Raw genomic sequence first — 24031 nt, 5'->3', positions numbered from 1 at the left:
AGAGCGCTCCCTCCCCAAACTGGTTCAGACCCATGTCAACAGTTAACCAGCAGATTCCATCATAAGGTACCAGCGCTAAGTCCTCTCACAAATAGCTTCTCCCATGTCCACCTGTAATCTTGGTTTATTCACGATGGTCCTGCTTTGCAGAAGTGCTGGGCCACTGCAACTCCAATTACATGATGCAGGAGCTCAGCACTTGTGAAAATCATGCCCTGTGTCTTTTGCAAGAAGACACAGACATCTCAGCTCACCAATGGGCAGAAAAGTTTCTACGCCTCCACTCCAGCACTTCTGGCAAGGCCACATACACCTGCCGTGGGCTACAGAAGTTACGGCGTCACTGGTTTGTTGGGTTCTGACACCATCTGCACAACAAGGGGATATATATCCATAATCAACCCTGCACCGAGATCTACCTCCAATAAACAATCACTCCCTGTCAAGCAACCACTTTGAAGTGTCTCCGAGGTTCTTATGTTCGGCCAACCTCTTTGGCACCAATTTTTTCCTGGTCCTTTGTTGTTTATGACATGAGATCTCTCTCTTTCTCCTTTTCAATCTACACTTTACAGTAAAAATGCAACTAAATTGCCTCCTACCTTTCTTGACGATCAAGAAATTTGCTTCACCGGACATGTTTCCTTTCAGCAATCCAGTCTGTCCTCTCCTCCACCCCCTTCTTTTTCCATGGGTTACTGTTTTCGCTACCATCGCTTCTGAAAAACAAGCGCTGCGTGGAAGCTGCATTGCAATCTGAATTGACCGAGATCAGGACCTTTAATTTCCAGCGTGGCAGCTGTTGTTTACATTTCTTTTTTGCAACAAAGTTATTGGTTCCTAACATGCTTCTCTCCCCCACACATGTAGTTAAACAGGAAGCAAGAGGTGGGAGCTGTAGAAGGGGGGTTTCCTGTTCTGTAGTTTCTGAAGCACACAACCGACTTCTGACATTCACCAAAGTTTTGATCACAAGATCTGAACACCCTAGAAGGGAAATTGAAGCTGTGCTCAGAAAGCACTGCTTACTGAGAAACAATCCAATTAATATTATGACAACCCGGCCAAGTGATTTAGGCCCTTCATATGAGCTTAATAAGAGACCTTTTTTGTAGATTCAAACTTTCCATCCGTTGGACACTGAAACTCAGCAGCATCCTTTGAGATGAAAGGTTCTGCGTAAATGTCAGATGTTTTATTGTGGTTGCAAAAGTGGTAAAGAAATGAAACTATTAGCCAAACTGAAATAAAATAACTGAAATGGCATCAACAGGGCTAACAGCAACTTCAGCTCTTTCCAGTCCAACATAAATAGCAGATTCCCTTAAGGACAACCCAACTATTCCTTGACCCCTTATGTCAGAAAGGCAGAGAGCTCCTTTCTCATGGGGGTCCTTTCATTTGTACTGCAATTAGAGAGAATGGATAGTTTCTAGACAGGTACCGCATCTCTTGCACTGCACTGCTTTCTGGCGCCGTTGTACCATCTGACTAGGGTACAGATTGAGTGGATCTTTAACACATTTGGGGGTAGATCCTGGGGTCACACCAATTTGGGGAACAGTATTTTGGGAGAAGCAACGGAGAGAAGGGCTACGGCAGAGGGTTTCCAGGATTTTCAGTAGCGCCCTGGACCAGTCCCACACAAAGTCCTGTCTTCCTGAGACTGGCCCAGGCTGTGAACTGGAAAAATAAATGAACGGTGCCCTCGCAAATTCCACCCCTAAGCCAGGCTCTGCCGTCCCTTGATCCGCAGTGAAATAGTGAACAGTGATACCCTTTAAATCAACGGGTCTGTGCAATTCACACTCCTTAGAGCTGTTTCAGGCTCTATCCAGACTCAGGTAGACAGCTCCCGCTCAGGTCCCCAGCCCTAGGGCTCCTCTGCAGCCCAGACTCAGCACGAGCTTCCCCATCGCAGCCCCTATGCCGCTGGCTTCCCCCTGCAGCCCCAGCCTCTCGTCAGGACTACAACTCCCATAATGCCCCGCGCGGCCACGCAGGCGCGTCGTCGCCCATGGATTCAAGATGGCGGACACGGTGTCCAGCGGCTCGGGCACGGTAACGGCGGATACCGGGGGGTTAAGTTTCTTGGGGAATGGCCAGCGCACGGGTCAAGGTGGCCGGGGGACCGGCTTATCCGATGCGCGTTGAAGCGGCTGCGGCTCGGGTGGGCGGCTTCGGGGCCTGCTGGGCCGAAGAGAGGGAGGCTCTGATTGGCTGACCTGCTGGAGTAGGCGGGGTTTGGAGCTGGCCTTCGATTGGCCGAAGTGCCTGTAGCCTGCTTGACCGCGGTCGCTGCCAATCACATGAAGATTGGCGTGGGCGGGTCTTAAAGGGACAGTGCATGGGTGGCTGCGAGGCGAGCCCCAGAGTGTCTAGTGCCCTGGCAGGGCTTAGCCCAGGGGTGGGGTCCCGTTGGTCGGGCAGAGCCTGGCACGGGGAGGGGATGGAGCAGAGGAGGGGGCACGTGGGGTGCCGGGGCGGGAGGACTGGGCCCAGCTCATCTGGTTTGCTGCGGACCTGCTTTCTCCTCCCTGGGCTGCTGTTTGCCCCTGGGCACGAGGGGGCTAGTAACATGCTCCTGTGGAAAAGGGGGGCTCGTTTGTCTTTGAGATCCTCCCGCAGGGAGGTGTAGAGAAACAGGAAGTGTTCTGGCAGTATGGTGTCAGGGCTGTTTTACAAGTGGGTGACTGAGGTACAGAGATATGAATGGGCGACGCACCCACAACTGCCAGTGAATCAGATAGGAGGTGCTGTTGCTCCTTACTGCTAATTTATTTCTATTATGTATTTGGATTTCAGTAGCAGCCAAGTGCTAGGTGCTACCCTAATGTACAAGACGCTGGCCCTAACTCCAGGAGCCTACAATCTGAGAAGACAAGCAAACTGAAGGAGAGACTCGTGGTTTATTTTATATTTGTTAAGTCAAGGCAGAGCTGGAGGCCTGGCTCCTAGTATCCTGCTGTAAACACTACACCGCACTGCTTTGTTAAAGTTCCACTTGCAACATGCTCACAGTTCTGCTCCCGAGCACTCCAAATTGCTCCAGTGCTGTGAGTCTAATTCTAGTCCTGTCCCATCTGGTGACTTAGCCTGACAATGCAACAGAATCAGTGTGATTCCTAATGCTTGTTTCCAATCAGTTCTTTTGCCAGACTGGAATAGGAGGGGGTGTTGAAGTCAGGGCTGAGGTGATATTGGCAGAGTTGAGGTTTGGGGAACTGGTATTAGACTCTTGCATGATATCCTTCTGTACCCTACTCCTCTGTGATCAAGTGGTGGTGTTTTTCACTTCGTTGAAGTCATTGTTGACATCTCCTGTTTTTGTGTGTGTGTGGGGGGGATCTGTTTCTATAGAGATCAGGAGGCAAACACTCAACAACGCCGGCAGATAATTATTACTTGGCTCGGAGAAGGACTCTGCAGGTTGTGGTCAGCTCCTTGCTGACAGAGGCTGGGTTTGAGAGTGCCGAAAAGGCAGCGGTGGAAACCCTGACAGAGATGTTACAGAGCTGTAAGTATCTGTGTCACAGGTGCAGCTATTTCAACCAATAAAGCAGAGATTTGAGAGGCCAGCATAGTTTCTGAAATAAAATACAGTGGTCTTAAAATCAGGTATTCCCACTGGAAATAGAAATGAGCACCCATGATACAGCAACATTGCTATAATGTAAACAGACCTGACAGATCACCAGTAGTTAATTGCTTCTTAATTACTGAAGCTTTACATTGGTCTCTTTCTAAAGTTTAGGGCAACATTTTCAAACAGGCTTCCAATCTTAAATGTATATATTTTGCAATCACTTATTCATTTGTGTAAATGAGGTAACTAGAGAATGAAAGGATGATCCAGTAGTTAAGGCACTAGCCTAGTACTTAAGAGACTTGAGTTCAGTTTCCTGCCCTGCCCCGGACTCCCTTTGAAACCTTGAGCAAGTTACTTAGTGTCTCTTTGCCTCTGTTCCCAATCTGTAAAATGGGGGTAAATAGCTCTGCCCTGCTTCAAGGGTTGGTTTGAAGATAAATACAGTAAAGTTTGTGAGGTGCTGATGCTCTAGTAAAGGGGACCGTAGACGTACCTAAGATAGACAGCTATGCACCTAACTTTCTGATTTGTGCACTCACTGCTTAGCACACATGTTTTTCTGAGTTCACAAACCTGGAGTTTTGCATGCTTGCAAATGAATGTGCTGCAAACTTGGTAGACGCTGTCTGATTATTTGATCTTAATGTCTCCATTAAATGATGCAAAGCCATTTTTTTACAAAAGAATTACAAATCCAGCATAAGACTTTGTATTCCAGAAGACCTTTTCTTTCCTTTCTAACCTCAATGAAAGGGCTCATTGAAGCTCTCATCAGGTATAAGTGTCAGAAATCAGGATTAGTCTGATATAAATCTGTAAGCCATGGTCTGTTTCAAATGTCCGTGTTCTGCTGGACATTTCTTTCCAGATGTGTCAGAAATCGGAAGGAGCGCCAAATCCTACTGTGAGCATACAGCAAGAACTCAGCCGACCCTTTCGGATATTGTTGTTACCTTAGTCGAAATGGGTGAGGATCAGACTGGTTCACAGCAAGCTCCAATGGTTGCATCATGAAGGGTCGGGTGGAGGGTTGTTTTGCTACGCTTGCTCCTGCTGGTATTGGAACATGGCTTGTTTGGCATCTTACCAGCCTGACTAAGAATAGCATTGCCTTTCAGATTGGGGCTAGTGAGATCGTGAGAGAGCTTCCCAGGGCTTACAAGGTCCATTAGTGTTACAGCAGCAGAGTGCTAGTTTCTGAGCAGTTGAGATCGGGTTGGGAGAGTAGTTTATATCTTTCTGGATGATGCTCAGTGGTATTAAATTCCTCCAGATTTCTCTGCGTCTAGTCGTCTTCAGCTGGAGAGAGAGTTACTAAACATTGAGGGTTCTGGAGAGAAAAAAGATAGACAATAGAACAGGAGGAGAGGGTGGTCTCAATGATCCAGGTCGTAGTGGAAAGGCCTCATTTTCATGCTCAGATAGGTATAAATATAGATTGAGATCATTTGGAGTTCTGTCCTATTCCCATTGAAGTAAATAGCAAAATTCCTATAGACTTCAGTGAGATCAGAATTGAGCCAAGAAGCAGTGTTTTCTATATGGGCAAGCACCCCCGTTCGTTAGTCCTTGTTTTGTTGATACTCACGTGATTTCTGTTTCCCCATCTCTTGTGTTTCAGGGTTCAATGTAGAAACTCTCCCTGCATATGCCAAGCGCTCCCAGCGGATGGTCATCACTGCACGTACGTGGGTTATCATCTAGCAAGGGAATTAATTTGTACTAAGCAAGTAAATTGGTGCCATGCAAAACAATAGTAGATAAATAATTCAAAGTAATATAGATAGATTGAAATGGTTGTTAAAGGGATTTTGTCAGGTGATGTTTGGTTGAAAACCTACGTATAGTAAAAAAACCCAGATTTTATGGATCCTGAGACCAACAGACTGTTTCCGTGGGACTTTATTTTGTTTAAAGTAACATTTTTAACAAATAAAAATCCCTCTTGAAGTTTTGTATCCTAAACATTGCAGAGTCTGGCTAGTGCACAACAACCAGAAGGTGAAATTGATGACAAACGGAAGAGAAATTGACTAACCTGTGAATCCACCAGTAATTCTGTGCCTGTAAATGTTTTTGGCCATTTCTAAAATTTTGTGGACCGTAAAATCTTAGCTTGGGGGTACGCCCACCAAATGGGTGAATGCACTTGTATTCCGCACTCCACCAGCCCCTCTGCATGCACCTGTCACGACTTCAGTGGGCGATGCTCTGGAACTACTCCCTACAAAGCCAGTCAGGACTCTGGGGGAGCCTCCTCTGTGTGAGCATACTGTCTCCGGGGCAAAAAGCTCACACAGCTTCCACCTTTCTGGGTCTGACCTTGGAGTGTTCAGCATCCCCTTCCACACAGTGTGCTCCCCACAGTGAGTCCGCACAGGCAGGGCTCCTGGGGAAGCCAGAGGGTCTTGCACCCCAATTCCACAGTCAGACGTTATAGCCAGTCAGTAAAACAGAAGATTTATTAGACGACAGGAACATTGTCTAAAACAGAGCTTGTAGGTACAGAGACCAGGACCCCTCAGTCAGGTCCATCTTTTGGGGGGCAGGGAGGCCAGAGGCCCATCTGGCCCTCCTTCCATTTCCCCCACCAGCTCCAAAACTGAAACTCTCTCCAGCAGTCTCCCCCAGCCTCCTCCACCCCACCAACTCCTCCTCCAGCCTTTGTCTCTTTCCCGGGCCAGGAGATCAGCTGACCTCTCTGTTCTCCAACACCTTCAGCTGGCACCTTTGCAGAGGAGAGGGGCCCAGGCCATCAGTTGCCAGGAGACGGGGTGTCAGCCATTCTCTGTGCAGCCCCTTTAGGGCTCTGCAACAATCACATCCCCTTATTCCACCACCTAGATACTGAAGAACTGCATAGGGGAAACTGAGGCACCCACACAGTATTCAGAGAAAACATTAAGAACATTCCCGCTTCGTCACAGCACCCAAAGAGTTTCTGTTCTTTTGAGGCACGATGGAGACGACTACCTACTGGAAGAACAGTTTGTATTCAGATTTTCTGTAACTGACAAATGATAAATGAAGGAATAGGGCCCCATTTGTCAAAATAGTTGGTACTGTTCCAGTGTTACCTCATTGTCCGTTGAACTTCTCTATATGGGGTTTGCTGTCCACATACTTATGTGGTGGGCTGAGTGCAGTTCATTGTCAATTTCAACTAATCATTGTTCCTTGGAGTGATCTAGAATGGAGTCTGAAATGGTTGCCTAGGGGAAATGGTCTGTCCCTGGTTATACTATAGATGGTCTATAGATAGAGAGATCAGCTCCATTTCTGCTTACACTCCTCTTATGCTGGGGATTGGGCTGAAAAATGAGGACTAAGTTTTTATTATTTAACTGCAGCGCCTGTGACAAATCAGCCAGTGACTCCCAAAGCCCTGACGGCGGGACAGAACAAACCCCATCCATCCCACATCCCCGGCCATTTTCCTGAGTTCCCGGATCCTCACACCTACATCAAAACTCCGGTGAGTGGAAAAGACTTTACAAAATGTCATTCATCGTCTCTTTGGCTCTGCAGCAGCAGCAACATAAGCACTGTTAATGTAAGCCTGGTACCCATTTATCTAGGATACTTTCTCATTTACTGTGAATCATCTCATTTACTGTGCCACAGGTTTCTGTATTTCTGAGCTCTGCAGCTCGCTGCAAGACATTGTTAGTTGAGAGCTCTATGTTTTGTTGTGTCATCCACTCACCAATAGTGTCTTTAACTTGAGCTGGCTGTCTTGCATCCGGTAACTCTATTACAGAGCTAGTACCTGCAAGTCCTAAGTCTGCACATCTCCTTGTTCTCTCCCTCCCTGCCCAACAGACGTACCGGGAGCCAGTTTCAGATTACCAGATACTACGGGAAAAGGCAGCGTCGCAGAGGCGTGATGTGGAAAGAGCTCTGACTCGCTTCATGGCAAAGACGGGAGAGACGCAGAGTCTCTTCAAGGATGATGTCAGCACGTTCCCATGTAAGAGCTATCTAAGATGCCCAATGCCAGACACTAAATATAAATGATTTCTTTATCTATCTTGGGTTTTTGCATGGCCCCCATGTAATATCGGAGTACTACAGACTCTTTCATGTATTTATCCTCACAACAACCCTGTGGAGTAAGGAAATACTGTTAGCCCCATTTTACAGATAGGGGACTGAGTCTCAGGAGAGGTTAAACACTTTTTGGGGCTTTTTTAATAGTATGTTTGCTTCAATGCTTCCTGATAGTTGTTGGCTTAGAAATAACACACATTTAATTGAGAAGCAAGTCTCCTAAGTTGCTAACCGCGCCCTCCTTTCCCCATCCCTAGTGATTGCTGCCAGACCTTTCACAATACCGTACCTGACTGCTCTTCTCCCCTCTGAGCTGGAGATGCAGCAGATGGAGGAAACGGATTCATCCGAGCAAGATGATCAGACGGACACGGAAAACCTCCCCCTCCACATGAGCACGGTATGCCCAGGATCAGAAACTTGGAACTCTCCATTGTGATCCTCCTTGGGTCTGATTATCCTGTCTTGCTCTTTGAATCATCATTGACATGCCTGGGCAGAGTGTCAAGCGTTGATTTGGGTACCATTTTATGTCCCCTTTGCACCAGTATAAATGACATGCAAAATGTCATAGATCTTTGTCATGCTTCAGCTCACAGAATAGAGCCTTGTGGCTGTTAATGTTGGATCCTGACTATATGAGGGAACTTTCACTGCAACCTCAGAGGAAAGAGGATTTCCCTAGAATCCTGTACTGTTCCCATAGGCATCTACTCCCAGTAGGAAACAAGGATCATCTCCCTGAGTGCTGCTCATTGTTCGTTACCCCTATTGCTCTTGGTTGTTGTGTATCTCTCTGGTCTGCAGACCCCCTCAGCTCAGCTGTTCCTAACTTCAAATATTTATTATTTTTACTTGGCAGGATGATTCGGGAGCTGAGAAAGAGAATGCTTCAGTGCTACAGCAAAATGCATCCCTGTCCGGCAGTCGCAACGGAGAGGAGAGCCTAATAGACAATCCCTACCTCCGGCCAGTGAAAAAACCCAAGATCCGCAGAAAGAAGTGAGCTGCAGCAAGCTGACTGCATGGAGGAAGAGGAGGCCCGCTGGCTGTCCCACGGAGGTTTCCTTTGCTGCTATGAGTGGCACAGGACAAAGAGGGGAGATGCTGCTGGTCGAGTGGCTGAAGCAGAAGGATGACCTCCTGTACATACCAAACTACACTTCTCCTCCCCCATCTTCCCCCTCCCCCCCCCATCTCCCACTGGCTTGGCACGGTCAGTAGGGAAGGGGCATGGAAGCCACCAGTCCTCACACTGGAATCAGCCCATCTACTCCAGAGAACACCTAGCTGCAGCTGTGACATTCCCCCTCTTCATGGGATGGATTCGTCCTGTAAGGAGGAGGCACGCAGAAGGGTTTTCACTGCTTAACGTTTCCCAGTGGACTGTGTAGAATGCAAGAATCGATGTGCTTCCACAGGCTGGTGGAGTCCTCATCTAGACTCAAAGAAAGACTTGTCCATTCCGCTCTGCCTGTCTGTATTGGTGTGCCCAGGATTCACACCATGGTCCCTTGTTGACTGTGATCTCTATTTGAACCAGGGATTGGCTTGGGCTGCTGCACAAAGCTCCATATCTTAAACTTCCCTAGAGTTTGAGGTTGTCCAGAGCTAGAGGTCCTGCCATGAAATCTAGACCCAGATCCAAAGTTGCTGAATATTCAGAGTTGTTGGTGTTTTGGTTTGGCCTAAATCCCCTTGTTCAGGAGCAATGGGCAGGGTTATGCATGTGTATCAGGGTCGTGAGGGAGACTGCCCAAGTATGCCACTTATTCTAGTGTTTAAATGTGGAGTTGCAGAAAATGTTCACACTATTTTTTAAAGTGCATTTATAGTGAGAAAATTAACTGTGGTCCCCTTCTTACTCAACAGATCTGTCAGAATGGTTCCCTCTTAATCAATAGATCAGCTTCTTGTGTGTCTTTGTCTTATTCGTGCATTTTTCTGGCAAAAGTCCAAGATTTTATGCCTGTTAACCATAGGGCTGGATTTCTCTCTGCTTTGCACAGCATCCGCTAAATTCACTGTGCAGAGGCTTTATTTGTGAGGAGAGTGTCCAGTAAGAGGCAGAAGAATACCTGGTGCGTTTTCAGTTCTCAAACTTTGTTTATAATGTTGGCAGTTAAAAGTTGATTTGTTTTTTGTTTTTAAATCTGGTAAACTGAGTGCATCTGGTGTGTCACTTAAGAGGAGGGGAATAAATACAGAGGTCCAGAATACCATGCTTTTCTGACTACAGCTGCACTTAAAAGCAGTAATCATGCTGTTTATACCTTTGCAGTTAGAGAATGTTTTCCAGCTGTCTGAATGGCAAGATCTAACAGCTGCTTCAGGCTCCCTTTCGATTCTGTTTGGTTTCAGTGCAATACAGGTCCCCTGAGAGTCTGCCAGCTGTTTGAAACCCACTGTGCTAGAAAATTTGGAATACGGAATGAGAATCAATTGACGGACTGTCTTATGGTCCATTTTGTCCTGCGGAAATAGAGGGCTTTTATTCACTGGAAAGACTCCTTTTCTTTAACAGCCAAAAAACACTGCTCTTTCTAGCATGATCAGTGACCTAGGGATGGTATAAGTGTTCACTCAAGCCTGGATCCTGAGGCCCTTACTTAACTTTCACTCAGCCTTTATTCAGACAAAACACTGGTTGGCTTCAACAGTTTTCCTTGAGTAAGGATGAGTAAAACCTGAGTAGAGAAACTCCATGCTGTAAATCCATGGACCTAGCGAGGGATTGCCCCTAATACCAAATAGCTTTCTCTGACTGCTAGTGCTAAATGAAAAGATGCCTCTGTGAAAATATTCAGCAATGGCAGAGATTACATGGCAGACGAAAACATTGCACCCATAGTGGTTGCAGAGGTCAGAGTGTCAATTGCAAATGGCTTGACCGCTTCAGACTGCCTTGTTAAACAATATTATTGTTGGAAGCGGGAAGGTTTTGCTCTGAAGCACATGTATACAGGTTTAGCTAAACCACTACCCCTCCCAAAATTGGGCTGCCCGAGGAAGAAAAGTAGGCAGCAGGTTGATGATTTTAAAGCATTTTTTAAATTAAATTTTGGAAAAATAGAAAGGAAACACTTTAGAGCTATTGAAACTGAAAGCAAAATTGATCAGGCCTTTTTTTTTTAGAAGGCATATGTGGAAAAGATCCTGAGATGAAAAGTATCAAAATCTCATTCCCTTTCCACCTCAGTAAGCCAGCTCTTTAAGCTCTCTATCTCTGCAATGAAATTGGTCGTGCTCAGCCCTTTCTGTCACTCCACTAACATCCAGCCTACTGTGCATTTGGGCAAGGAACCAGAAATCTATGGGAAATATCAGTCTCTTGGTGCTGTACCTCCCTTTCTCTGTCCATGTACCCTGTGGTTTATATAGTTGCCCTCTCACCTATCACTCTCCAGCTATCTAGAAATATATCCCTTTGTCTTCCGGTCTCTTCCCTCGGTACTAGCTGGTTTGATGATTCCTGGAACAATTCACCATGCTGCCTCATGAGACTGTGATCAGGAAGCAATGCCCCTGGCAGGTTGGCAGCATTGCCCAGCGGAGAGGGTAGGGTGCTGCTCTCTAATGCTTCAATACTTTACCCACTGGAAGAAGTCTCCTTGTCCTCCCAGCTGAAGGACAAGTTTGGCATGGGGAGGTGCTAGGGGGGAGTAATCACAACAACCTCTTCACTCAAGCCAATTATTGTGCTGAGACCCTGCTTTCAGAAAACAAGGGCTCTGTGTGCTGTGGCTGAGATGATGGAGTAAAGAAGTGTCCATGATTGGACGTGCCTTGTTTTTCTGCTAGAATCCTCTTCTCTTCAGAAGACAACCTTGGCCAAAGCAGTGGCTGTTTGTAGTTAATGGTGATGTCACATCACTCCCATGTCTAATAGGCTGAGGGTAAAAACTGGTTGCTAAAGGGAGATTCTAAATGCAAAGGCCGGAGCCTGCCATGTGTGCGTTTCATTCTGTACCATCCAAGTCAGTGGGAGATTTGCCATTGACTTCAGCAGAAGCAGGATTGGGGCCTAAATGCCACCAGGACCAACATGTAAAATTCCTTTTTCCCTGAGGTTGAATTGTTCCATCGTGGGAGGCTCAGAATCCAGCCAGAAGCTCTGAAACGTTATCCCTGGCGAAAGAGCCCTGCGCATGCCATTGTCAAGCCTGCCAGTGCATTTGTTGTATAGAAGAATGTATGTACATACAGACATTGTATATTTATAAATTTATATTTTTGTTTGGGCATTTTGGATTAGGCTTTTTTGATGATAAAAACCTGAGTTGGACAAAAGTAGAGTGAAAATAATTATTTTTAAGTTCATAATAAAAGAAGTTCCGTCTCTAATAACAGCGAGTCACTGTTGACGTGTGAACCTTGGATGCACTTAGGGATTGATTGAATGTCTATTCAGGATTAACAGCTTCCCTTGGTTGTTTGTGTTCAGCCTTTTCCTCCGTGTTCTGGAGTAAGAACTCCACCGTCCAGGCCAGCCCTGGAATTTTGCCACATTTCTGAGCTGGAGAGCAATGCCTGGTACTGAAGACTATCCCTGCTGTCACTGCACTAGCATGGACTGCATCTGGGGTCTGGTACCCCAGTGCATTATTCCAGTTTTACCCTGATCTAGTTCCGTTGCTTTCATTGGAGTTGCAAAAAAAAAAAAAAAAATCCCTGGCCCCTGCAGCTCCTTGGGTGTCTCACAGAAGAGCCTGAAAGGATCTTGTGCTCCTGTGTGAGCGGAAGTCTGCACGTGAATGCAACTGAGATTCAGTGCTAGGCATAGTCCTCTGCACTGAGAAGAAAGGAGTCTGAGACTCTGCGTGCAATTGCTCCTTTCACTACAACAGCACAGGGTAAATGAGGGTTGAGGAGAAAATGGGCATGTCTGCACAGACCGAAGGTTAAGACTGATCCCAATCACCAAGAGTGTTAATATGGTGCTTAGCTATACACTCCCCTCTTAGGCCCCCCTTACGCTATGAGGCAGAGTAACCAAGGCCAAACAGCAATGTGTCATTAATGCAGAATTTCTGTCCCCTGTGCTCCCTGTCCTGTTCATAACGTGAGGCACTGTGCACGTGAACTGGGTGCAGCATCGGGCCCTAAATTAATCCTACTTTATGTAACGCAAGGCAGTGGGCTGTTGTTAGTCTGGACTGAAATCTGCTCAGTTTCATGAAATCTGATGGGTTTCATTTCTCCTCTCTCCTGAGGGAGTGATGGGGGGAGTATGAGAATGGGAAAGCCCTTCCTCTTTTCTAATTTGCCAAGCACACGAAGTATTTGCCTCATCCATAAATATGCATGCAACGTTTGGTTTGTTCCCAAGGCCAACCACTACCATTGTTGTGAGCTGGGAGGTCATTCTGGGTATCAGGATACAAATGAGCACATCCCACATCCTGATCTGGAATCACTACATCCATCCCTGCCAGAAGAAGTAGTTCTTGAACTGCAGGACTGGGGACCCGTTGTATCTGAATAATACCTAGCTCTTATACAGCACTTTCCAGGTGTAGATTTCACAGCACATTACAAAGGAAATCCGTGTCATTATCCCCATTTTACATCTGGGAAAACTGAGGCACAGTGAGAGGAAGTGACTTGCACAAAGTCACCCAGCAGGCTCGTGGCAGAGCCAGGAACAAAACCCCAGATTTCCTCAGTCCCAGTCCGCAGTGACCTATCTGCGAGGCCACACTGTCTCCTTTGGATGGCTATACCAGGAAGGCAACAGGGAACAGGCAGCTTTATCCCACAGCATCTGTGTAGTCATGAAGAGTCACAAGGGATGAAGAGGCAGAGCCTTGAGTGTAATCACCCCATAACCGGTCACTCTTTCTAGCAAGATTCATTGCATTTTGTCCTTGGAGCCTTGTCAGTTGGGATATAAAGTACCACCACCATCAGACCTGATTAAACTTTATGTAACCATTTGATTCTCCCTTGTCTTTCCTTTGTCCCAGAGTTTATGGTCACTGCATTAATCTGCAGATACTGCAGAGACCTAGCTGGTGTCCTGTTCCTGGTGATGGGCTCCCTGACTCCAAATCTGGTTCTCAGTGGGATCAGAACTGGGGGTGTCACTCACGTAAGAATTAGGAGTGAAAGTGATAGTGCTATTGTCCAGTTAGGACACCTTTTCTTCCCAGGTTCACTGACGTGGTTACCCCACCAGGTAACCATAAAAGCATCAACTCGGGGATCGCCTACCTCCATAAGTCTGAGTTCGATGGGAGTGACCTGGACTTCGAATACCTGGGTCCCAGGGGCAGCCCGCCAGAGGACAAGCATTGCTTCGCCATCTTGATTCAGGTGAGCCACCGACGTGCTATCCCACACCTCCATCCTGTGCCCCCATCCAGAAAGGAATTTGAGCACATGCTTAACCTTCAGCATGTATTCGCCCCACTGACCTCATTAAGAGCTGTGGAGACTCAGCGTCTGTCAAACCCTGCTCTGTGACTAAGTGAAGGCCTGGGCTAGCTGTCTGTGCAGACTATTGAGAGAATGCTAGGCACCGGGTGCCTGCATGTGTGACTCATACAAGCTAGCACAGCCCATTCACTTCAGTACTGAGGAAAGCGAATGACCTTCCCACAAGAGTGACCGCGGTCCTTATTTCCCCCCTTAGGAAATGCTGGAAGCCTTTACGGCTCAGGCTGCAAGCACTGGATGCCGGAGGCCGTTGATCTCAGCAGCTGTGTGGACTGTCAGAGACTATTGATGCTGCATATGAAATAGCTGAATTAAGGAAGTAAGTATCACGATTTTCCTACGGGGAGAATAGTCCTACTGAAGTCCCATGCTGACTATTCCTTATAACCCTATTAGCCTCTGGGTACTTACAAACTGATGGTTTAATAATTGGTTCCAGTATCTTCCCAGGGATCAAAGTTAGGCTGACAGGTCTGTAATTCCCCAGGACCTTGAGATAAATCCTTTCGACTTTCTCGTTTTGCTTCAAGAAGGGTAAAAACATTTCATTGTGACTTCATCATTTCAATTGGTTTTATTTAGACTTCTATGAGTGCAGTGTTACCATGAATTGGTTATCATATCACGGAGCAGTGTGGGTAGCCTTAGGAACTGGTCCCAAGTCAAGTACTGGAGACTATTTGAGGACTTTAGGGTTCTAGAAAAGGCCTAGGGAAGTGTAATGAGTGCATCAGATCTTAAGGCTTAGTTTTCTGAAACGTACCAAAATACCAGAGAGTGACGCTCTGTGTACTGAGAAGGTGGCCCAAGAGTTTCTTGAGGCTGGCGGAGAGAAAGACACAGTATTTGATTCTGACATGCATGACACGGTTTTACAAGATGGTTGGTATGAATCCCTTCCAATCAGAATCAGAAGCAAGGGTATTCATCCTGACCGTCAACAGAGAAACATTTCCTGTGCATAACTCTTGTATGAAGTGAGATCTATTGAGCTGGAATGCTCTGAGAAGAAGAGGAGACGTTGGCAAGAAATAGAAGAGATGCTCGCCTTTCATAAAGCTTGCCTTTGGCTGGTGGAGGAACTGGACAGAACATCCAGTACTGGGGAGCACGTTCTCTGTCATGGCAGTTTAATTCTTTTTGTTTAAGGTCCTGAAAAGACTTGAGCTCTGGCCGGTGGTTCAGCACAGAAGTAGGCTAAGGTGCAGGAAAAGGGGGAGTATATTAGAGATATGCATAATCTAGCTCTCCCAACCAGTTATGCAAGCAGCGATGGGTAGCTGCTCAACAGCCTTGACTTACTTTAACGATTAGTCTATCTCCAGGCCATTTGTCACTCTCTGAAGGTTAATTGTATTGGGGTTTTTTGCACCTGGCATGCTTGGGTCTTATCAGGGCCCCTCTCTTGGCAAACCTTGTACCCACCCCCTTGTGTCTATCCCTCTCGGTCCTTATCTTTTCATGTGTTGCCAATATAGCCTGGGTGACAAGGGGATTAAAGTTTCTGAGGAGGGCAATGGATAAACAAGTTACATGAGGTCGGGGGGGGGGGGGGGAAATAAGCACCTTAGGCCAGATCCAGTGACCTAATGCACTTTCATCGACTTTAACAGGAGCATTCCCACTAACTTCAGTGGCCGTAGGTTTAGACTTATAGAGGTCCAGATTCTCCCCTGTGTTGGGGCTTCTTTGAGCCAAAAAGCTGCCGTAGCTAGCCATGGCAGGATCATCCCAGTGTAGGGGTATTTGCCAATGTCTGAAGGCCAGTGTAGCAATCCCTATGCATCCTCTGGTCTCCGTGTCTGGCACAGAGGGCCCGGCTGAGGGAAATGGGTATGGCCAGGCCTTCCCTGCACTCTGATGAGCCTCTGCTGCCATATTGGCCTAGGGCCACCTGAAGCTGTTGGCAGCCTGGAGCCCAGAATTGGGGAGGTGCAAAGGATGGAGACACTGTTGGCGACCCTCCTGGGGTGGTGTGTGTGAGTCCCCACCTGCAGCACAAGATCTAGGCAGTAATACTTTTTGTTAACATTTTAGTTTGGTTCCTTCAAAACCATTTTGAGGGAATAAGCGGTGCCTGGCATTCTGCTGGCCCTCTGCCTCGGGCGGCATTTCGCCCAGAGGGAATTGGTGCTCTCCACTCCCTTAGATAAATGGAAGCGGATCTGGTTCCAACTTCCCACCCCCAGCCTTGGCACTGGAGGTGTTGATGTCCTTGAATAAATGAGCTTTTCTATCTGTTTGTTTTATTTTGTTTGTGGTTGGGGGCCCCGTTCTGCTGTCTTTTACGCAGGTGTTTAGGTTCCACACTGATAAGGACTTGCCTCTGCCACATAAAGCACTTCTGAGTTCCCTCGGTGGGACATTCCCTTGGAAGGAAAGATGGGAAAGGTGTTGCTGTGGGTCGGTGAGTAACTCTCTCTGCCTTTGCTGACTACATCAGGATATAACTTCCCTGGATGGCTGGTCTCAGAGGCAACAGCCTTTTGCCCAGGGACAGTGTGTTCTAGAACTGGTCCTAGCAGGTGTCTGGGTAACAATGTACATGGAATAGTTTTACTTGCTCTGGGACTGATTTAAGCATTGAAAGGCTCTAGTCAAGTTTATTTTTAATGCATTCTTCCTTTTTGCAGCTTTGGCCATTCTGGTGCAGTTGCAGCTGGGTAAGAGCATCTTATTCTTTCTTTTTGTGCACAGGGTCCTGATGAAACTGCAATACAGTTAGAAAGAACAGTTAGCCAGACCTTCAGCTGGTGTCAATCGGTGTAGCTCGATTTCAGTGTAGTTATGGTTTCAGAGTAACAGCCGTGTTAGTCTGTATTCGCAAAAAGAAAAGGAGGACTTGTGGCACCTTAGAGACTAACCAATTTATTTGAGCATAAGCTTTCGTGCTGAGGATCTGACTCACTGATCCCTCTTCGTTATTCTTTAATGTTTCCCTTTGTTGGCTCCATCCATTTTTGCTCCTTCTAACAACCATTCTCTGACTTCAAGAATGGGCACGTGTCTTTCATGCAACTCGGTGTTAAACTGGAGCAAGGGGCAATAAAACCAGTAGTCTTTGTTTTCTCTAATGCTGACTGATAGCTGAGTCTACTCACCCTGGGCCTTGGTTTCTAACTAAGCAAGATTATCCTGTCGATAACATAATTGTTCTGCTCTGGGCCAAATGTTTATCTCTGCGTTGTGGTTGGTTGAAAAGGAATGCCCCGACCTTGGTGATATCTCAAAAACACTGTTTATTGCTGTATTTGTCATTGGGAACATGTGGAAACATGTCATTGGGAAGTTGCTTGAATGGGACATGTGACTGACTCCTAGATGTAGATGCAGAAAATATACATACCAGGGTAGCATTGCGTAGGCAGAATTTGTGAGTAGAAAGTGACTGTTAAATGAAATCCCCATTCACACTCAGGACCGGTGCATCTATTTGTATGATCAGAAGATGAGCAAGAAAAGGCTAGAATTTCTTCTTGTTACCTCAGTGTTCCATTGACATCAGTGGATTTACTCCTGCACCAACACTGGTGAAAGGAGAATCACACGTCTGATTCCACACTCAATAACACCGGATGTCTCCATCAAGAAACAAACCGACGTTTCCATCTTAATATCTGGAATTTGCTTTTCTCCTGCCAGGCTCTGCCTACAAACTTGTGTGTTACTTCACTAATTGGTCTCAGTACAGGCCAGAACCTGCCAAGTACTTCCCAAACAATGTGGACCCAAATCTATGCACCCACTTGGTTTATGCCTTTGCAACTATGAATCAAAATAAGATTGCCCCATATGAATGGAATGATGAAGATAGACTCTTCCCAGAATTTCAAGCACTAAAGAAAAGGTCAGCACTTTCCAATGTACAAGATTTAAAGCAAATTTTGCTTTTAAAAAATACTACTTGTTGCCAGGTAAAACTGAGATTTTTCTATTAGCAATGAAGAATTTCTTTATTAGAGAACAGGAATAGTTTAATAGATATGTAGCAGCAATGCTTTCATTAAGGGCTCTGTTCCAGAACCTTCATGGGACTTTACTCACACAAGTAGTCCCGCTGATTTTGGTGGAACTGTGTAAGTGTGCACCAGTGTGAGTCAAGGTTCCATGATCAAGTCCTAAGGGTCGATTGTATTCAACCCCGTTTTCAGATTAGTATATTTTGGATGCATTAGGTTACTCATGGCTGGAATGTGGTCTGACACAGGAGTCCAGTTCAAGTGTAAATTATTATATTATTATTTTTTACAAAAACACAGTTTTTAAACCAAAGAGGAGGTGAGGAACCCTGTGGCTGGGCATAGCACAGAAATTTAGGAGCTCTCGGTTCAGATCCCAGCTCTGACAGAGTTGGTCTCTCTGTGCCTCACTCTTCCCATCTGTAAAATGGGGATGCTAACATTTCTTTTTGTCCCACCCATTGTGTGTCTTATCTGTTTAGACTGTTGGCTCTTCAGGGCAGGGTCGGTCTGTTGCTATGTGTTTGTACAGCACCTAGCACAATGGGGTTCTAATCTGGCTTGGGGCCTCTAGGCAACACTGTTACCAATACTGAATTATGATCACCAAAAAGAACTGAATAGGTTTTCTCAAATTAAAAATAATAACAACAACAAAAAGTTCACAACTGAGCCAAGTCTCAAACGCAACCAAGTGACTGCTGCTTACTGACCTTCCTTTTTCTTTTCTCATGTCACAGAAACGACAAACTTGTAACCAGCCTGGCTATTGGAGGGTGGAACTTTGGCACTCAGAAGTGAGAACTTTTCCCTTGACTTAATGACAAAGATGATGCTGAGACCTTGACAACATACAGCCTCCTGCTGCTCCTTTGGAGTCAGTGAGAGCTTTGCTATTGACTTCACGGGGGATAGGATTAGGCTCACGATGATGATGTGAATGACCAGATGTAAACTGTGGTAGTGACTGGGTAGCTGAAGAACTGGGTATTGATGATTCTGTGGTTGCTGGTGACAATGGTTGAAGAAATAAGGAGAAGAATGTTGATGAATTATGAAAATATAGATAGTTAATGGTGATTAGACATTCATGATATGAATGGCAGGTGATTGTGGAGAATGGATAAGCAGGGGATGGCTGGGAAAAGTTAGGTTGGATATTGCAGTGGTTGGAAATCCCAAGCGGATAATGGGAGCATTAAACAGAAAATGGTAGTGTAACGATGATGAGATAATGAAGATGGGTCCTGATCCAGTGGGAGTCTTTCCATTGACTTCATTGGATGGTGGATCAAGCTGATAGTGAAGATAATGGCTAGGAAAGTGATTAAGGGTACTCTGAGTAAACAGATCATGCAGAGAATGGGATGGTGGTACTAGTGGACACACGACAATGGTAGAGAACAGGTTGGGATGAATTTTGGTGAGGATAGTTTCATGGTGGAGAAGGAGGAGGATAAAGATGAGGGCAGACTGAGATAAATACGCAGGTCTTCAGACTCTGGAGTTTGGTGATAACAGAACTTATTAACTGTGGATTATTGGGTACACGTTGCTAATGACAGCAAGCGAGGTGATTAATGGAAGTGGGTTTTAATTAGATTGTTATGTATTAAGACAATTACATTTATAAAAGAGGAACTGAACAAGTCTGCTTTGCATGTGTTGGTGGAGAGAAAAAAGGGGGCCAAGTTGTCTAAGAATTATCCTCTTCCAGATTCACTGAAATGGTTGCCTCACCAGTTAATCGTAAAACGTTCATTGACTCGGTGATCGCATACCTCCGTAAGTTTGGGTTTGATGGGATCGACCTGGATTTTGAATACCCAGGTTCTAGAGGTAGCCCCCCCGAGGACAAACATCGCTTCACCATCTTGATTCAGGTGAGTAAGTAGTGCGCTATCTCAGTTATTCTGTATATCAGCTGGAGTGAGTCAGATCTGAACCACCAAGCTGTGTATCAGCAGTGTTTACATTGGCACTGCATTATTTTAGTTCACCTTTAGTAACTTGAGTCCAACTATTGTGGACATATGGTATCAGACCTTGTTTAAGATACTGTTCCATCTTGCAAGGGCTTTGGGGACAATGAGACATGGAAGGAACCTTGTGAAGATCTTTAGGAGTGTATAGCAAAGGGCAGGTTGCGGGGCTGTTTCTAGATAGATATTCCTGCTAGACATGAATGACATTTTTACAAGAATCACTGCCAACGCTCTCATTTCCATTTTCAGGAAATGCTGGAAGCCTTTAAAGCTGAGGCTGCAAGCACTGGACTCCCAAGGCTGTTGGTTACCGCAGCGGTATCTGCTGGCAAAGGAACTATTGACGCTGGATATGAAATTGCTGAGATAGGGAAGTGAGTGGACTGGTTCCCGCATTGTGCTTGACATGCGATTGGCCTGGTTCTCTGCTGCCTTGCCCCTTGCCTCATCATTAGTACCCATGCAAAATAGGTGGGTGCAAAACGCTACTAAATCCCCATGGTAGCATTTACACTCCCTTTGGGCAGGCGTAAGTGACAGCATAAGGTTCTAGGCAATGGATATTCAGGCCCAAAGTCTTGTGTATCCTTTAGGTCAATGTGGGATGATGTATTGTCTGCTGACTCATTTGTCCATCAGGAAATCGTATTCCTAACTGTGTTTTCTTTGTTTGTTTGTTTGTTTGTTTGTTTGTTTGTTTGTTTCATTTAATTTAAACCAGGCTTCTCGATTTCATCAGCGTGATGTCCTACGACTTCCATGGAGGCTGGGATTCCTTCACAGGGCACAACAGCCCGCTCTATGAAGGCTCTGCCGACTATGGTGACTTCAAGTACTTCAACTGCGTAAGGGAACAGACAGCAAATTCCCTTTTTATTTCTCCAAGAGGGAGCTGAGATAATGGGCACTGGTGGTAAAAAGATTTTCCATTTGGATCTCTGCAGAAATATGCCATGGAATACTGGAACGATAACGGTGTCCCAGCCGAGAAGCTCCTGATGGGATTCCCCACCTACGGGCGTACCTTTAGGCTTAGCAGCAGTGACACATTTGTTGGTGCCCCAGCCTCTGGGGCTGGGTCTTCTGGGCCTTACACCCGGGAAGCTGGTTTCTGGGCTTATTATGAGGTGAGAAGCTTGAGAAAATTACATTTTGTGGCCCAGATCCTGAGCTGATGTAAACTGAGCTAGTTCCATTAGTCCTGGTTCTCAGGCGAAACTAAGATGCCTTTACTTCACTCTGGCAGTGCAAAGGGGCCGTATGCTCACTTTAAGGGCCCCTTTACACTACTAGAGAGGTAGAGGGTCCTGAGTGTAAATGAGAATCAGACCCATTGATTTCAATGGAGCTATGCCAGTTTGTAGCCGCTGAGAATCTGGCCCATAATTAGTGTTTTATGGCATGTACTTTTATGATTTATAGGTGACATATTTCTTTTTTGCTTAGGCTGGTTGCTGAGTTTCTATCTCTTGTCTAAGCTTCTCTCTCTTCCTGTACAGTGGACAGATTCTCTTCCCATTTACACTAGTGTTGTACTGCAGGGACACTAGCAGGCTAGATCTTCAGGTCTGGAAGAGCTCCATTCAGCTCTGGTCCCAAACGGGAGGTGGGGCAAACGTGGCTGTACCACTCCCCTTTGTGTCCACTTCTTCTCCCCTATTCCCCAGGCCAATGCGTCCCTGATGCCAATTAAAGTAAGGCTGCTCTAAGCTACTCTTTGCTGCTGCAAAGCCTAAGGGGCTATTCTGGGGGATTGGAGTATAGCTGTGATGTGATCACCTTCTCTTCTGTCAGCTGTGTGGCCTAGGGGCTGCAAGGAGGTGGTAAGGCAGGGTACACCAATTCTACACCACCAGAGTAACTCCTAGCTGACCGCTTAGGCTGCTGGATTGCAGACTAAAAGGGGGGACAAGATCTAGCCCATTGACTTCACCTTTTGGCTCCTGAACGAGGTCCACTGTGTGTTAACCCCATGCTGTTTTGGCAGATCTGCACATTCCTAAAGACTGCTCAGGTACGATGGATTCAGGACCAGAAAGTCCCCTATGCCGTTAAGGGGAATGAATGGGTTGGATATGACAACATGTGCAGTTATAAACACAAAGTAAGACCTTTAACATTTTAAAGTGAGCTTTACTTATGTTCTGCTCCTACTATTAGGAAGCACTTGGCTTAAATTCCGTGCATTTCAGAGTCTCTCGATAAAGGGAGATATTTTCAGCCTCGTTCGTATTGCACTAAGGCACTGTGAATGTGATGGGAATGTTTCCCAAAGCATTTATTTTTGAGCTGGGGCTTTACTGCCTAGAAGTTCTGTGATCTATGGCTGTCTAGCCAGTTACTGGTTTCACTGTGTGTGTGTTGAAATTCTTAAAGGAATTCTTAAGCAGCTGTGGAAATTTTATTGATAGTTGTACGAATTTTTTTGATAGGTCAAATACTTGAAGGAGAAACATTTTGGAGGTGCCATGGTGTGGGCTATTGACCTGGATGATTTCCAGGGCTCTTTCTGCAATGAAGGAAAGTATCCTCTAATAAGTGAGCTGAAGAGACTCCTCGAAACAAAAGGTAAGAAGGTGCTAATGAGTATTTCAGGCCTATATAATTAGGAGGTTCAGTATATATTTGTCACACTGCTAAGGTGAAATTCCCTCCTCTGCAGAGGGCCAGAACATCGACTAGTTCTCAATATAGGTATTAAGTAGAACATAAGCACTGCCTGAATTTTTGGTTTTGTGCTAGCCCTCTGCACAGAGGTGAGTGTCACCCCAAAAACACATATTTGTAGCTGGATCTCCTGTTTCCATTTGCACGCCTATAAACATGCAAGTGCTTGTCATGTGGTAAATATGAGCTTTAGAAAACTACTGATGAGGCAAAGTTCAGCATTTTGCTATGTGTGGTGTCTTAACACTGAGCCATTATATAGCACTTCACATTTTGGAAGAGCTTTGTAAGATAGTTAATCCTCACAACATATATAAGGCAGATAAATATTACTTGCCCTGTTTTACAGATGGGGAAATTGAGGCTCTGAATTGTTACGTGACTTCGTCAAGGCCATGTTAATCCAGAGGCAGGATTAGACGTCTAGACCATGTCTCTGAAACATGCTTGTCAGTGTGTGAACCATGCCCATTCTGTGCCTGATCTGCAGAGGATGTGAATCTGCTACAGCTCGTACCTGTGGGGGTGGGGCCAGTCCTTTAGCTCAAGTTATACAGGATCGTGCTCGTAGTCCAGGAGCCCCGGGTGATAAACAAGATAACAGCCATTACAAATTATGAAGCATAGCGTCCAGAAACATAGACAGGCATACAGGAATTCATGTGTAGATGAAATCTGGCTGAATCCATGTATCTTAATGACTTGTTAATTATTCATTTTAGATCCGATTGTGCCCAACTGCCCGACAGACATCCCTCCACCAGACCCCACGCCTTCTCCAGATGACAGTACAACTACCTCTCCAGTTATTCCCCCAACTGAGGGGGGAGATGGTTCATTTTGTGCTGGTAGACAAGATGGTACCTACGCCGACCCCAAAGATAATACAAAATTCTACATATGTGCTGGAGGCAGGACTCACCACTTTACCTGTGCAGCTGGCCTCGTCTTTGATGAGAGCTGCAAGTGCTGTAATTATCCAAAATATTAACCCCAGTCCCAGCTCAGAACAAACACTGATGAGTAACATACTGTAACTCGAATCATTCCCGGCAGAATCCCTCTTGCCCTATTAAAAAAAGCCAAGTGGTGGCAATAAGGCACTAATATGTGTGTTGTCTGTCTGCTGTGTGATTGGTGACCCTGCTTTTAACAGTAATAAATAATAATCTCTTTTATATAGTGTCTTCTCTATTAATGCATTGCAAAACTACATAGGCAAGATATTCAACACAGGCTGAGCCTGGCTTAGTCAGATATTTCCTAAGACATCTTTCTGTGGTTCAGATTTGTGTCCTTCTCCATCTCAGCTCATATAATTTTTAATAATAATAATTAATAGT

At 45.8% G+C, this 24031-nt stretch overlaps 2 protein-coding genes across 3 annotated transcripts; both read left to right on the top strand.

The window, feature by feature from the left end:
- Window positions 1–2001: 2001 nt before the first annotated feature.
- On the top strand, window positions 2002–9856 carry TAF8 (TATA-box binding protein associated factor 8). 2 transcript variants are annotated; one of them, XM_077839288.1, is made up of 9 exons: window positions 2017–2061; window positions 2806–3056; window positions 3361–3517; window positions 4458–4556; window positions 5211–5273; window positions 6940–7064; window positions 7412–7559; window positions 7897–8039; window positions 8502–9856. In XM_077839288.1, the coding sequence occupies exons 2-9, from the start codon at window positions 3012–3014 to the stop codon at window positions 8643–8645; spliced, it is 924 nt and encodes a 307-aa protein (XP_077695414.1). In that variant the 5' UTR covers window positions 2017–2061; window positions 2806–3011; the 3' UTR covers window positions 8646–9856. The 2 variants fall into 2 exon arrangements, with proteins under 2 accessions (XP_077695415.1, XP_077695414.1); XM_077839289.1 differs by lacking the exon at window positions 2806–3056 and having other exon boundaries at window positions 2002–2061.
- Window positions 9857–16459: 6603 nt separating this feature from the next.
- Window positions 16460–23679, top strand: LOC144278038 (acidic mammalian chitinase-like). Its single transcript, XM_077839163.1, has 11 exons — window positions 16460–16484; window positions 16711–16740; window positions 17720–17924; window positions 18777–18833; window positions 19754–19919; window positions 20271–20395; window positions 20743–20866; window positions 20966–21148; window positions 22009–22125; window positions 22454–22589; window positions 23411–23679. The coding sequence occupies exons 1-11, from the start codon at window positions 16460–16462 to the stop codon at window positions 23677–23679; spliced, it is 1437 nt and encodes a 478-aa protein (XP_077695289.1).
- The last annotated feature ends 352 nt before the right edge of the window (window positions 23680–24031 follow it).

The sequence above is a fragment of the Eretmochelys imbricata genome, chromosome 21, assembly GCF_965152235.1.
Source record: "Eretmochelys imbricata isolate rEreImb1 chromosome 21, rEreImb1.hap1, whole genome shotgun sequence".
Lineage (NCBI taxonomy): Eukaryota > Metazoa > Chordata > Testudines > Cheloniidae > Eretmochelys > Eretmochelys imbricata.
The sequence above is the reverse complement of the archived record's forward strand: the minus strand, read 5'-3'. Positions and strand labels throughout refer to the sequence as shown.